The 16419-nt window shown below is 43.5% G+C and overlaps 1 protein-coding gene across 7 annotated transcripts in view; it reads right to left on the bottom strand.

The window, feature by feature from the left end:
- The window catches only part of LOC132394451 (uncharacterized), a 152959-nt gene that overhangs the window by 46937 nt on the left and 89603 nt on the right, over positions 1–16419 (bottom strand). For 2 of the 7 annotated variants that reach the window (XR_009512328.1, XR_009512327.1), the window contains exon 10: positions 6909–7032. The exons of 2 other annotated variants lie outside the window; for them this stretch is intronic. Coding sequence is in view for 3 of the 5 variants with exons in the window: in XM_059970623.1 (XP_059826606.1) it covers positions 6967–7032 (66 nt within the window). In the remaining 2 variants the exon portion in view is untranslated. Of the gene's footprint in view, positions 1–6158; positions 7033–13605; positions 13765–16419 lie in introns of those variants that run through there. 3 more of the 7 variants (XM_059970623.1, XM_059970624.1, XM_059970625.1) reach the window with 3 other exon arrangements.

Here is a 16419-nt window from a genome sequence, read left to right as displayed (position 1 = left end):
GACACAGCCCTGAGGGACTCATTCACTACACATTCTCTGTTGTGCAACGCTGGAACTCATGGATAAGCCGATCGTCCACCATCGACTTCCTCCGATTGTTGCTGCCCTTTGGACCCTTGCACCAAATCCACCCTGTTTGGCAGTCTACCAGCTCTCTCCATTCACGTCTTCTCTCATCATCTCTCCCCAGCAAAAAGCCTGTGAAAATCTCTCTTCCAGCTCACAAGAAAGAACAACAACACTTCAAAACCCCGTTATCTCTAGGCGGCTGACTACTGTACCCAGCACTGGCACAGCAACGTCTGTGATGCTCCTGGCACCAAACTGCATCAACTTCCTTCATTCCTTTGGACCCGTCATCAGCATGGAGAGGGGGTCACATGCAAGGACAACAGATGGATCTCTGTATCAACTCTGTCCTTGCTTGCGCCCTGGAGAAGCCACTCCCAGTGACTACAAGAGGCGCAGTACCCATGGTCGACCATGACCGACGGAGGCCATAAAAACCCAAACATTGTTGGTACAGAGAAACCATTGCAATATCAGTGAAACCCTTCAGCATGTTACACTCTCCCCCCACCAAACTTAGTCATGTCCTCATAATATTGAGATAATTCACCAACCCTTCCTGCCCAATTCAGGTGTAAGAGGCAGTGACATAGCACACCAACACAGTAGGGGTCACACTCTGTTCCCCTGGTGCTACGTAGGCCAACCTATCTGGTGGTCTCCTAATTCTCTGAGACCTCTGCACCCCATCATCTTTAGGTTCCTACACTACTGGGATAGTTCTGGTCTACCTGGTGAGGCCTCCCCTGATCTATCACTCATGCCCACCTGCAACTCAGAGCCCTCTGTTCCATGATCAAACCCTGCTTCCTCCCCTTCAGAGTCCCACTGGAACCCAGGCTGCCCACAGATAGCGTCCCCCCCCTCACTTAACCTGTCTCAATGGGAGAAGGGCTGGGAGTCTCTTCAGTCACTGGGGAGATAACGAAAGGCAGCATATACCACACATCCAGGTCTTCATCCTCCGAATCAGTATCCTTCACAGGGGTGGGGGCTGGCTTAACCTCACCTGCTGTGGGCCCTGCAGTTGCCCCGCATTTCCACAGAGTCCTCTTACTAGGTGTAGGCTGCAAGTCAGGCTCTGGGTCTACCTGAACCTCTTGACGCAGGGGCAACAGGAGAAGCTTGACAGGCCCCTTCCCACCCTCTGGTTTTACTCGGAAAACTGGTAGGCTTGGCATCTGACACTCCACCACACAGGGCGTAGCCACCCAGCGGTCAGCCAACTTGTGCTTTCCAGGTAGCCCCAAATTCCTTATGAGGACTCTGTCTCCCGGCAGGAGTTGGGAGAACCTCACCTTCTGATCATACCTTCTCTTATTCCCTTGATTCTGCCGGGCAGCCGCGACCCCGGCTAATTCAAAAGCCATTTTCAACTCTCTTCTCAAGTCGGACACATACTTCAGATAAGTCTTCGGTGGCAAGTCACCTTCATCAGTCCCAAAACAAAGGTCAATGGGCAATCTCGCCTCGTGCCCAGACATCAGATAATATGGCGAGTATCCAGTAGCTTCATTTCGTATACCATTATAACTGTGAACTAGATGCCCAATATGTTGACTCCATCTGCTCTTCTTGCTGATATCCAGAGTCCCAAGCATGTCTAGCAAGGTCTAGTTAAACCTCTCCGATTGGGGATCACCCTACGGGTGATAGGGCGTAGTCCTCGACTTCTCGACTCCAAGCATGCCCAGTAACTCACGGATGAGTCTGCTCTCGAAATCTCCTCCCTGATCACTGTGTGTTCGCCTGGGAAGGCCATAATAAATGAAATACCTCTCCCATAACACCTCTGCCACTGGAAACACCCTCTGGTCCTTGGTAGGAAAAGGCCGAGCATACCTGGTGTAGTGGTCCGTGATGACTAAGACTTTTGCCGTGTTGCTGGCATCGGGTTCTATTGACAGGAAATCCATACACACCCGGTCCAGAGGCCCGGCGATCTGAAGGTGGGACAAGCGAGCTGCCGGCGTAGCAGTGCCCTCCACCGTAAGCATTGAATGCATGACTTGCTGTATTCTTCGACCTCTGACTTCATTTGGGGTCAGTAAAACCTGTCTCTGAGCAATCTAAAGGTCTTATCCACCCCCAAATGTCCAGAATCATCATGAAGTGATGTCAACGTCATCCTCTGATACTTCTCGGGCAGAACCAGCTGGCAACACCGGGATCGATCTGGTGGTGACGTGACCCAGTGCTTCAACTCCAACCGAGACCATTCTCGTAGTAATGGAGGCACCGACATGTGTTTTGTCCTCTCCGCCTGAGTCACGTCTCCCTTTTTGACTGCCACCCAAATGGTACCAATGCCCAGCTCATCTCGCTGAGCAGCAGCCACTTCCCCAGAACTCAATTCTGGCAGCTGATTTTTCTTCAGAGCAGTCAGGTTACAGTAAACCTGGGGGATGGTGCCAATTGAAGCTCCCAATTGATCCAACGCTCGCTCCTGCCCCTCCTTTTCCTCTGCCTTCACGGTGAAGGCAAACTGACACAGGGCCTTCACTCCTGGGGCAGGAATGCTCTCCCACTTTGCTCTCTCCCTGTCAGGACAAAGCATCAACATTCCTGCTTCCTGGCCAGTACTTCAGGCTGAAATCATAGGCAGACAACGCCGCCAACCACCGAATGCCTGTGGCATCCAGTTTTGCTGAGATCAGGATATAAGTTAGGGGGCTTCAGTCCATCCTCACCTCAAACTTAGCTCCGTAGAGGTAGTCATTCAGCTTATCAACCAGCGCCCATTTCAACGCCAGAAATTCCAACTTGTGCGTGGGATACTTTTTCTCAGAGGGCGACAGACTCCGGCTGACAAACACAACAGGTCTCAACCCACAGCCCTGATCCTGATAAGGACATCCCCTAAACCCTCTCAGCTGCCATCTGTGTGCAGTACATATGGTAATTGGGGGTCCGCAAAAGCCAGCACCAGCTCCTTCAGCGACTGAAAGGCCTCCTCACATTTTGCATCCCACTTCGATCCTAAGGGCTCCGATGGGTTAAGATACTCTCCACCCTCCTGTCCTTTCTCCCCCCTCCCTTTCTTCCGCAAGGGAGGGTAACCGCACAGAAGCTGATTCAAACTGTGACTCACTTTCATGCAGTCTTTTGTGTAGTCCGAAAGTAACGACAGAACCCGAGGAACGAGTGCGGAGTGCTCACAGTCTGCGGTTTTGGCCAAGTGGTAACTGCCTCTATCTTAGTTGGGTCTGCAGCTACCCAACCCATGAGACTATGTGCCCAATATAACTAACAGACATTTGGCAGAACTGGGACTTGTCCAGGGAAAGTTTTAACCCTTCAGCTTTCAGGCGGCCCAGCACCTTCAGTAGTCTCGCTTCATGTTCCTCCAAGGTGGACCCAAACACTATGAGGTCATTCAGATATACCAATACCTCAAGCAAGTTCATATCCCAACCGTCTTCTCCATGACCCACTGGAAGGTTGCAGGAGCTCCTGATATGCCCTGGGGCATCCTTTCAAACTGGAAAAATCTCACAGGGCATATAAATGCCGTTTTCTCTTTGTCGGCCTCCCTCATGGGGATCTGGTAATATCCACTCCTCAAGTCCAGCGCACTGAACCACTTCGCACCACTCAGGCAGGCCAGCGCATCTTCAATGCTCGGGACCGTATACTGGTCAGGGATGGTGGGCCTGTTCAGAGTCCTACAGTCCACACACGTATGTATCTTCCCATTCTTCTTTTAGGCCACTACTATTGGGGACTCATAGGGGCTTCGGAACTCGGTGATGATCCCAGCTTCCTTCAACTCACACAAATGCTGCCGAACACCCTCCACCTCTTCAGGGACCAGTCGCTGCAACCTTTCTCTGAACGGGGTGTCCTCAGTCACCCGGATAGTGTGATGCGTGCTCTTGGAACAACCCACATCGAACTCGTCAGTGGAAAAGACACCTTCCAGCTTCAACATCTTCTCCACCAGCCTCCTCTTCCAACCTGGCGGCACCGGGGAGTTCCCGAAGTTGAATGACCCAGCGGTCAACCTTTCCCCCTTTTCTAATAGTTTCTCCCTGGCGTGTCTCACTGGGGCACTAGACAGTACCATCACCGGGAACAAATGTTCCAGGGGTATCCCCCGCTTGAAGGTGACCTCCTTCTTCATAATGTTTCTGACGATCACTGCCATCCTGTGCTCCTGTACAACTGAGGGCTTCTGCAATTCGGGCCTCACCAGTACCCCAGCAGGAAATCCCGACTCCCCCTCGTGGTCTTCTGGAGCGTCCACTAAGAGGGCTTCACCCTCAAGCACTCTGGGAAATTCACTCTTGCTACTTCTCGTACCACCATTGGCTTCGACTGGGTGAACCACACAGTCCCTCGTTTAAATTCGGTATCCGGCCTAATGCTGCCACACGTTTCCTCAAAATCAGCTCAAAACCCTGGGTACATGGACAATGTTCCCAGAAAACTCTCGCCAGCCTTCTCCTTGCAGGCCCCCATGAGCCTGCTCACAAGAGGGGAATTGAAGTGCTGCCCTCCTCAACAGGGTCCGGACAAACCAGCACCAATGTAGCAAGGATTTCAGGCACTCCCACGTTGGCCTCTGAGAACTCCAGCTTCACTGACAAATAACCGTCGTATGGGTAATCACCAGCACTAAGCCCCCAGATCTCCAGTGCCCTGAAAGGTGTCAATGGTAAATGCTGCCGATACCAGTTTTGAAACAAATGGTGCAACAACGTGACCTGCGACCCTGTGTTGAGTATGGCTTTAGCACAAATACCCTCTATTCGTAGCGACACACTGGAGCATGGACCCACACAGTCTTCAGGATCAGGGCCTTTCGCTTTTGGGGGTGCCTTGGTACATTGCTGGGAACGTGTTCTCCAGAGACACCAGGCCATTCCCTCACTGGGTCTCCTCGAGGTTTTCCCAACTCTCCCTGCTGAGGTACCCAGGGGCTCACTCTCCTTCTGGCATGACACCTTTGTTTCCTTGGGGAATCCACACCCCAATCAGCTTCATCATATGGGGAGGGAGTCACACCCGCTGATATCTCCAACATATCTCCAGTCTCAACTCTGTCACAATCTCCTCAACCGCTCCCTGAGGCAGGCTATCTGTGGTCACTTCACCGCAGGGAACTACTACCGAGGACTGTACCCTGCTGAGGGAGTCTTCCCATGCCTCCACTGCGCTCTCCTCTTCCCATTCCTCTCTGATCAGCTCAACAAAAGATGGAGGGGGGCGCTTCTTACACGACTGTCTGACACCCCAAGCAATCAGGTCATGGGACTGGGTGCCCCTGGCTATCTGGTCCATTCTTAACTGATCCACCTCAGCCACCTGAATGATCCCTTTGCACTGCAAGCAATTTAGCTGCCTCTCCAGCCGAAAAATAAAAGCAGAAAGCCTCACCCCCTTCTCCTGACACATGTTCTGAAACCCCACCATGAGCTCCGTTATGTTGGGCCAAAAGCATTGTCCAGTGCTTGCAGATAGTTGACAGCTGTTGCCACTGGAGATTTCAACCTGACAGTTCTCACAATGTCAGCGACCTGCCCATTCAAACTTTCAACCGATCCCTGTCGCTTTTCATCATCAGAGCACTGCCACTCATCTAACAACTGAGAGGTCCGCTCCGCCCAAGTCGCATACTCAGAAAGGCACTGTCCATTATTAAAGACCTCCAGCAGCCAGGGCATGCCCTTTTATCACTGTCACCATCAGGTAGGAGATACAGAAGCCCAAAGGCACTCACTCCGAGATTCAGGAACAGCCTCTTCCCTTCTGCCACCCGATTCCTAAATGGACTTTGAAGCTTTGGAAACTGCCTCACTTTTTTAATACACAGTATTTCTGTTTTTGCACATTTTTTTTTACCTGGAGAGGGATGGGCTCCAGCAGGTTTCAGATGCCCAAGACACACCATACAATGAGCACCCCAAAAGATTGGAGCGAAGCTTGTCATGACGGCACCCCGACGACTCCACCAGGAGTTACGGCACACACTTTTAAAATAATCTATTCAATATATGTCATTGATTTACTTGTTTTATTTATTATGTTTTATTTTATTTATTTTTTCTCTCTCTGCTAGATTATGTATTGCATTGAAATGCTGCTGCTAAGTTAACAAATTTCACGTCACATGCCGGTGATAATACACTTGATTTCGATCCCCTTGAGGATGGGCGTTATTCCGAGAATAGGCGGAGCCTGCCATAACTGGGACTTAGAAACTGATTTTTCCATTTATTTGCCAGAGAAGTAAAGGCGGATTCTAACTCAGAATTCTCACTCATCACCGGGGGACGTGGGCTAATTAGACATTCCAAATCCGATCGCTCTTTCCACTCACTCCTCAGACCCTGTCTTTGAACTCTCCACCCCCAGCGACCGCAAGATCAGCACTGGTCTGCATTAAAATGAGAGCTGCGCCAGCCATTTTATCAAACCTCCGCCCACAATTGCAACTTCAACAGTATTTAACAGTGCAATTAACAAATATCTGCCCCACTGGTTCATTCCTCAGTGTAATCACACAGCATCCAACGGAATCAATCCCGAATGTAGCCCCCACAATTGTAACTCTCGCTTCGGCTAGTGGCTTAATATAGGGGATGATAGCACTCGGCCCGGCCAAACTTAAGAAATCTCGTTTGGGTGGATGCTGCGCGATGTGTCCCTTTACAAATCAGTACCCCGAAACAACAAACAGTACACAATATGTGATTACATGAGTAAGCTTTATAATTCTTACTTTGACTATATGGTTAGTAAAGAAATTTAAAAAAGAAGAAAAAAGGCCCAATCTTATTTAACAGTCGGTTGCGCAATGTTGGAGCTCACTGATAAGTTGATCGTCCACCACCGACCTCCTTCGATTGTCGCTGCCCTTCAGACCCTCGCTCCAAGTCCACCCCGTCCGGCAGTCTACCAGCTCTCTCCATTCGTGTCTTCTCTCCCCGGCAAAAAGCCCGTGAAAACCTCTCTTCCAGCCTCACAAGAAAGAACAACAGCATTACAAACCCTGTTATCTCTAGTCATAACCCAAACATTGTTGCTACAGAGAAACCATTACATTATCAGTGAACCCTTACAGCATGTTACACAGCAGTGCTACAGCATGTTACAGTGCCCTGGGATTCACTTTATCCTACTTGCCAAGAACATTTTGTGGCCCCTCCTGGATCTCCTAACTCACTTCCTTAGTTCTTTTCTGGCTTCTTTATACACATGTGCTTTGTTTGAACCCAGTTTCTGAAGCATTACATACTTTTCCTTTTTCTTCTTGACTAAATTCTTAAGGAGACTCCACCCGAAGTCTATGTTGTCTATGGAGTGACACAGATTTGTGTGGCTGCAACTAATTCTTCCTTTTCCCCAGTTTAAACTTAGAATTTTTAACTTTTATTTGTTGGATCTTAGAGGGGAATAGTTGTTACTATGTCATAATCTTTATGAAGTGGAAAGCAGTTTCCTGAATCCAGCAATGGAAAGGGGAAAAAGTCGGAAGAAACACCAGCTTGGGTCAAGTGTTCAGAAAATTTGCTGATGGGTCTTAATAAGAAGATAGACAACAACACGATAAAACTTGATGCTACTTCTTCTGAGATGAAGTCATTATGAGAGAGTTTTCAATTTGTGCAGGAAAACATTATTTCCCTGAATTCTGAACTTAAAGAGACGAAGCGGCAAATTGTGGAGATTTCAGCTCGTTTGGAAAAGTCACAACAGAAGATTATCAATTTGGAAGCAAGATCTCGTCGGAATAATATTCAAATTGTCAGATTGAAGGAAGGATCTGAGACTGGAGATTTATTAGACTACTTTGCTAACCTGTTTCAATCTCTGTTTCCGGATATTTTACCTCAACCTCCCGACATCAAAAGAGCACATAGAATTTTCACTGCGACATCTTGAAATAAACCAAGGTCAGTTTTGATCTCTTTTCTTCATTTTAAAGTTAAAGACCGAATCATAAAGTATGCAAGGAAACAAAGAGTTTTTAAAATTAAAGGGTCTGAGCTTTGTTTTTATGAAGATTATTCATGGGAAGTTATGGCCCTGCGGTCTAAATTCATTCCAACTATGAAGATAGCCTATGATAAGGGATTATTCCCATTATTTCAATATCCAGCCAGACTAAAATTATTTCCCAAAGATTCAACTCCACGTGTTTTTCTGGACCCCAAAGAGGCGTTGGACTATGTTAACTCTATTCTGGCTGTAGCCGAGGTTTGAATGGTTTTACGTCTGCTGAATAATTGATCTTTCGGAAAGAAGATAAGCTTTGAATATTTCTGATTTGCTTAAGATGTCCTTTGATTGATCGACCATTTAAAGAAGATGTGAACTTTTTGACATGAATGATGAATGACTTTTCTGAAATATGTTTGGTCTACTGAGTGAATTAAGACAATGGACAGACTGTTTGATTATTTGTTTTTATCCTCCTTTTTTCATTAATTAAGTGATAGTTTCCATAGTTCATAAGGTCTTTTTCTTATGTATATAGTTGGGAGTGCTTAGTGGATAGATAATTAGATTTTTCTAAAAAAAAAGTTTTTCATTGGGCGTGTCAGTTAAATGGAAAATGGTGCTGATTTTTCTTCACTAGAGATTACATAGGTATTTTTCTTTTTGTTTAATCTTATTGTTTTGACATCCTTGGAGATTGTTTTTGCATTCCCCAGCATGTTTTTAAGGCTTAAGTATAAACATTTATTTCTCTGAACTTTTATGCTGGATATGTGGAGCTGGATGTTGTAGAGAAAGACTGAACTGTGCTGGCCCTTTGGCCCATGATGTTTTGCTTACCTTTCAATTTACTTCATGATTAATCTAATTAGAGAATTCTATTCATCTTTCACTATGAGCCTATCTAGGAGCTTCTTGAATGTCCTTGTTGTGTCTGCCTCTATGACTACCCATGGCAGATCTTTCCACGTACCTATTGGTCTATGAAAAAAACATCTCTGAGATCCCTATACTTTCTTCTGATCACCATAAAATTGTGTCCTCTTGTATTAACCATTTCAGCTGGGAATCTGTTCCATGTCTTAATGACTACCTAGCCTCACCAGGGGGGAGGAATTAAGGAAAGCTTTTTAAAACCACTATTATAAAATGGACAGATTGCGGAGTCTCTTTTTTTTACTCTATGGAGAGGCATTTCAGCTTTTTTGCCGAATTTCGGGCTTTTTGGGGTGGTGGGAGGATTGGGGTTAGTTGTGATTTACAGGATTAATTGTAAGATTAATTTTAGTTTCCTTTTTTGTATTTTGTTCCCATTATGGAGTTCTGGAACATGGATATTTTTTATATGGTTGTACAGGTTTCCCCCGCCATTCGAAGGTAGAGCGTTCCTATGAAATGGTTCGTAAGCCGGAATGTTGTAAAGTGAAGAAGCAATTACCATTTATCTATACGGGAAAAATTTTTGAGAGTTTGCAGACCCAAAAAAATAACCGACCAAATTATGCTAAATAACACATAAAACCTAAAATAACAGTAACATATCGTAAAAGCAGGAACAATCTGATAAATACACAGCCTAGATAATGTAAGAATACTTCTCTGCAATTATTGCAGTACTGTCTACTGCAGCGAAAATCTCACGCAAGCGCTCTTGGCTGCACTCGCGGTAAAAACACACGGCGCAAGTGCTTCCGGCAGAAGCACTCTTTCCAGTAACCTTTAAGCTATGAAGCTACCAAGTAACACATAAAAATTCACAGCCTATATGAAGTAGAAATAATGTATGTACTGCGTAGTTTCACTTACTGGAATCGGGAAGATAGTGAGCACACTGATGATGGTGTGTTAGGCTGAGTCGTCGGAGGTTCGGGTGGTGGGAGGTAGAGGAAACTGGGGTGTCATCTCATCGTTGTCTGTTTCCATCAGGGCAGGCAGGTCGTCATCTTCTAGGTCTGTCTGCCTCGATGTCGAAGGTCGAGTTTTGTCGTCTGCTGTGGCTGATGTGGAAGGCTCGAAAAACTACAGTATGCTTGACTGCTTAGCCTCGCGCATTTTTCTATCGTACAGTTCTTTGTAAGCACTCAAACCATCCTGTAAATATGCCCTAAACCTACGTACCCTTTCAAAATTAAAGTCATACTTTTCTGCAATCATTGCAGTGTTGTCAATCGCAGCATAAATCTCAGGCAATTGCTTCCCATTCAGTTCCTGGACGTCTTCACTTTCAGGCCGTTCACTACTGTGTTTGGTTTCAATTGTTATCCTTTCCTCTTCATCAGCTCTTCATCTCTCAGTTCTTGGTCATGGGATGACAAAACCTCTTCAACATCATCTTCGTCAACTTCCACAAACCCTTAGCCAAACTCACTATATCCTTACTTTGTTCACCACAATTGAAACGCTTTATTATTGTCTAGTTTTACACTAAGTGTAACACCCTTACACACTCTTTTCGGCTCTTCCGATACCTTAGAAATCATCTTGCTAACGGATGCACAAAATAAATCGATGTAAAGTACAGATGCTCACAGGCACATGTTTAAGCAATGCCAGCGAGAATGTAGTTCCAGGGGAGGACCTTGGCTGTTTGGCATGCACGCTGCCTTTTTTCATAACAGCGAAAACACATTGTTAGCGAAAACAGGTACCTAATGTAGGTCTTTTGTAACACCGAGGTGATGTAGAGTGAATGTTTGAAAAATAGGGGACTCCTGTACTTATCAATGCCAGTTTTGATTAGCCTGCACTGGTATGCGTCCATTTATGTGTTAAATAAAATAAAAAAAATTTATGGCAATTAAACGGATAAATGTTATAAGTTGGAATGTATGTGGTTGGAATCATCCTATCAAGCGAAAGAAGACTTTTAAAATCATTAATTGATTCCAACCTGATATAATTTTTGTTCAAGAAACGCATATCAAAATGGGCAATCAAAATAGAGTTTTAAAAATGTGAAAGGGCCTTCAATTTCACGCTACTTGTCAAAATAAAACAAAGGGAGTATCTATTTTTATTAAAACTAATATTTTATTTATCTGAGAAGACATTGTGTCAGCTATTAATGGTAGATTTTTAATTGTTAAAGGAACAATTTGTAATAGAAAAATTGTTCTGGTCAACCTATATGGACCTAATGTAGATGATCCTTCTTTTGTTAAAAATGTATTTGCTTTATTGCTGGATTTAAATGAATATATGTTGTTAATGGGTGGTGATTTCAATTGTTGTTTAAATACTTTGATTGACAAGAGTTCAACCAATCAGCGGTTTCCGAGTTGTTCTGCATTACTTATTAACTCTTTTTTTAATTGATTTTGGCCTGGTTGAAATTTGGAGACATTTACATCCTAATGATAGAGATGATTCTTTTTTTCACATGTTCACAAAAATATTTGAGAATCGATTACTTTATAGCTGAACCCTGATTTTTGTCCAAAGTCCAGAAATGTGAATATGATGCTATAGTTCTCTCAGGTCATGTGCCTTTTAGTTTAGCTTTTGAATTGAATGATGTTGGTATTGAAAATTTGCCTTGGTGTTTTCCAGAAAATTTATTCAGAAGTCTGGACTTTGTCAAATTTATTGCGACTCAGATAAAAGATTTTTTTCTTTTTAATAATATGGGAGATGTGTTGAAATTGATTATATGGGATACATTTAAAACATATTTGTGCGGTCAGATAATTTCCTATTCAGCTAAGCTTAAGAAACAGACAAAAACAGAGTTAGATAAGATTTCCAAACAAATTAAAGACTTGGATAATATTTACGCAATCTCTCCTAACATTGATTTATTTAAAACAAAGAGTTGAAATCCAATCACAATATCATTTATCATTAACTTTTCCTATTGGAAGAAATTTGATTAAATTGAAAAGTCGATTTTATGTGTTTGGAGATAAAAATAATAAGCTATTAGCACCTCAATTAAAAGCAGCTAGAGCTAAAAGACAGATTTTAAAAATTTGTAAGGGAGATGGTAGTTCAGTATGTAATTATGAAGATATTAATAAATTTTTTCAAGACTTTTATATTGAACTTTATAAATCTCGGTTTCCAGTTGATTCTTCTAAAATGAGTGCCTTTTTACAAAAGATCGATTTTCCTCAAATTTCTGTTGAAGATCAACAAACTCTTGATGCTCCTATTACTGAAGGCGAAATTCAGAAAGCTATTTTTTCAATGCAGTCTGGTGAAGCTCCTGGACTGGATGGTTCTTCTGTAGGATTTTATAAAAAATTTGAAAAATTGCTCTCTTCATATATGTTAGAAACGCTTAAAGATTCTTTTTTGATAGGAGAGTTACCTCCCACATTTTATGAAGCTTCTATTTCTTTAATTCTTAAGAAAGATAAAAAATTCTACTGACTGTGCTTCATATAGACCTTTTTTCATTATTAAGTATGAATGCTAAAATGCTCTCAAAAATAATGGCTAATCAGCTGAAGAATATTCTAGCTGAAATTATCTCTGAAGATCAAACAGGTTTTATAAAGGGCTATTATTCCTTTTTTAATGTTCGGAGACTGTTAAATGTCATATATTCATCCTTTTCTAAGGCTCCCCAGTGTGTTGTCTCTCTTGATGCTGAAAAGGCATTTGACAGAGTTGAATGGAAATACTTATTTAATGTTTTAGAGAAATTCAGCTTTGGTATTAATTTTAATAAGTGGATTAGAGTGATATATAAAAGCCCTATTGCTACTGTTATTACTAACAATTGCAGATCTCCCTTTTTCAGCTTTCAGGGGGAATGAGACAAGGATTCCATTAAGTCCTTTGTTATTTAATTTAGTGCTGGAACCCTTGGCTATTGCACTTCGTGAAGCTAAAGGTATTCATGGAACTTTCATAAATGGGACTGTTCATAAGATCTCTCTTTATGCTGACGATCTTTTAGTCTATATTTCAAATCCTGAAGAATCCATTCCTAGTTTTTTGAAACTATTAAATGATTTTGGAAAGTTTTCAGGATATAAACTAAACCTTCATAAAAGTGAAAAGTGTATAGCTCCAGGGTTGTGCTCCCAAAGGATTTTTTTTTGTTTTTTTTTCCAGTTATTAGGGTTTTTTTTATAGTTAGTAGGAGTTCTATTTTTCCTTCTTTTTCTTTCAAAAAATTATTCTTAACACTTTATTTTTTCTCATTATTATTGATATATTGCTTAGCTTTGTTAATCAGTTATTTGCCAATTTAATTCTTTATTGTACATAATGACATATTGACTGAATGTATCTTTTGTCAATCTTCAATAATAATTAATAAAAAAGATTTTTAAATGAAATGACTAAATTCTTCACCTCTCTGGACACTCAAGGTTCTCTAATCGTTCCATCCTTGTCTTTCCTGCTAAAAGGAACATACCTGTCCTGTATTCTGCGTAATTGATCCTTAAACTCCCCTCACTTCTTTGATTTGGACCTGTTAGAGAAATGTGTTTGCATCCATCTGCCTCGAAGGACAATGGGTGATGATCATCATCACAAGCCTGGGCAGAAGGTATGGAGATCCTGAGATGCCCAGTCATCAAGATCTCGGCCTCACCAGCGTAGTCCAAAGGAAAACTTATGGAGCAATATGTTTGGTACCAGCTTGGCTGCAAGAACTGCCGGAAGGATATTCAATGACGTCCTTCTTCCTTAAGGGCTCCACTCTTGAATTTTAGTCTGGGGTTACTCCCGCAGCCTTCGTCTCTCTTGAGGCTGCTCACAAAACAGTGCGGCTGTTTACTGATAGCTGGGGACCTGCTTAAGAAAAGGTGTTCCCAATTAACATTTCTTCCTTCCTCTCTAATGCCTTCATAATTTGCCATCTCCAATTTAAAACTCACCCACAAAGACCATGCCTATCCTTATCTATAGCCATCCTAAAAGTCAAGCAGTTGTGGTCACTGTTCCCCAATTGTTCAACCCCGGAAAGATCAGTCACCTGGCCAGGCTCATTACACATCACCTGGTCTAGTAGACTCTTCCTCTTGTTCGACCATCACTTCTAGCATTAAAATATACATACTTCAAATTATCTGACCTATCATACCCATTATTTTGATTTTGTTTTTCAATATTTTCTCTGGCCCAATCCTTTACCTACTGACCTGGGGCTCCAGTTCCCAGCTCCCTGCAAAACTAATTTAAATTCTCTTGAGTAGCATCAGCAAACCTCCTGACCAGGATATCGGTTTCCCTCCAGTTCAGACGCAATGCATCCCTCTCATACAGCTCACACCTTTCCAAGAAAAGGTTCCAATGATCCAAGAACTGGAAACTTTGCCCTGCACCATCTCCTCACCCACTCACTCATCCATGCTATCTCCCCATTCCCACCTTCACAAGCCCATGACACAGGAAGTAATCTGGAGATTACTATCTTGGAGATCCTTCTGTTCAGCCTCTTCCCTAACTCTATATACTCACTGTGTAGGACCTCTTCCCCTTTCTTGCCTGTCATTGGTGTTAAAATGCACAATGACCTCTGGCTGTTTCCCCTCCCACTTGAGAATATCCTGCAGCCACTCTGATACATCATGGACCCTAGCATCCAGGAGGCAACGCACCATCCTGGTATTTATTTTGCAGCCTTCCTTTCTGTCCCCCTAACTATCGAGTCCCCTATAACTACCGAACTGCCTGAATTTACCCTTCTCTGTCAAGCTTCAAAGTTGGAAACAGTGCCACCATCCTGGCTGCTGCTGCCATGATCTGATGGGTCATCCTCCCAGCTGTATCCAAAGAAGTATACCTGTTGCTGAGGGGAATGTCCACAGGGAAACCCAAATCTGATTTCCTAATTCCCTTACCTCTCCTGGTGTACACCCATCTACTGTCCAAAGACTGTACTCTGGGTGTGAACACCTCTTCAAAAGTCTTGTCTATAATATCTTCAGGCTCCTGAATGACCCTGAGTACATCTAACTCCAGCTCCAACCGCTTGACCCGGTCAGTCAGTTGGTGGGGTTTAGTTTGCAAAGGGAGCTGGAAAAGGTATGTATTAATGGGTAATGGCAATTGTAATGAGGGACTTCAATATGCAAGGGGATTGGGAAAATCAGCTTAGTGTCAGATTGCAAAAGGGGAAATATATTGAATGCCTATGATATGGCTTTTTAGAGCAGCTGTACTTCAGCATACTCAGGGAAAGGATATCTTAGATTGGGTGTTGCGTAATAACACAGATTTTATTAGGGAGCTAAAAGTACAGGAACCCTTAGGAGGCAGTGATCAAAATATGATTGAAGTCATATTGCAATTTGAGAGGGAGAAGCACAAGTCACAAAGGGGATTACAGGGGCATGAGAGAGGAGCTTGCCCAGGTGGATTGGAGGAAGATACTGGTGGGGATGACGGCACAGCAGAGATGGCTGAAGTGTTTGGGAATAGTTCACAAAACGCAGGATAGATAAGCCCCACAGATGAAGAAGTTCTCAATTGGCAGGTGTAGGTAACTGTGGCAGACAGAAAATTATGGACTGCATAAAAGTCAAGGAGGGGGCATATAAGGTAGCAGAAGTGAGTGAGAAGTTGGATGATTGTGAAGCTTTTAAAATCCAAAAAAAGGCAACTAAAAAAGCTATAAGAAGGGAAAAGATGAAATACAAGGATAGACTAGCCAATAATATAAAGCAGAATACCAAAAAAATTTTCTCAGTGATATAAAAAGGGAGGTGAGAGTTTATTTATTTTATTTTATTTAGAGATACAGCATGGTAACAGGCCCTTCTGGTCCAATGATCCCACGCTGCCCAGTTACACATATTAACCTGAATGTCCTTGGAATGTGAGGGGAAACCAAAGCACCCTCAGAAAACACATGCTGTCATGGGGTGAACATACAAACTCCTTAGAGACAGCGGTGGAACTGAACCCATGTCACTGGCACTGTAATAGTATTACACTAATTGCTATGCTCAAATGCCACGCCCAATAGGGCTGCATTCTCTGCTGTTTATAAATCCGGGAGGTAATCTCATTGAAACTCGCATAATTCAGAGCTCATAGAGGGATTGAAAGTGCAGATTCCAAAAGGGGGCTGCTGCCAGGTGACTGAAACCAGAGCACCAGAGGAAAACCAAGTGGTACTGGGGGAAACGTACAAACTCCTTACAGATAGCAGCGAGAATTCAACCCAAGTCACTGTGACGGCGATAAGCCCATAAGACCCAGGAGCAGAATTAGGCCATTCAGCCCATTGAGTCTGCTCTGCCATTCCATCATGGCTGACTTATTATCCCTCACAACCTCATTCTCCTGCCTTCTCCCCATCACCTTTGACTCCCTGATTAATCAAGAAACAATCAACCTCTGCCATAAAAAAAACCCCAATGACTTGGCCGGCACAGCAGCCTGTAGCAAAGAGTTCCATAGGATCACCGTTGTCTGGTAAAAAGAATTTTCTTCATCCCCATT

The sequence above is a fragment of the Hypanus sabinus genome, chromosome 5 (assembly GCF_030144855.1).
Source record: "Hypanus sabinus isolate sHypSab1 chromosome 5, sHypSab1.hap1, whole genome shotgun sequence".
NCBI lineage: Eukaryota > Metazoa > Chordata > Chondrichthyes > Myliobatiformes > Dasyatidae > Hypanus > Hypanus sabinus.
This window is presented reverse-complemented; position numbering and strand designations above follow the sequence as displayed.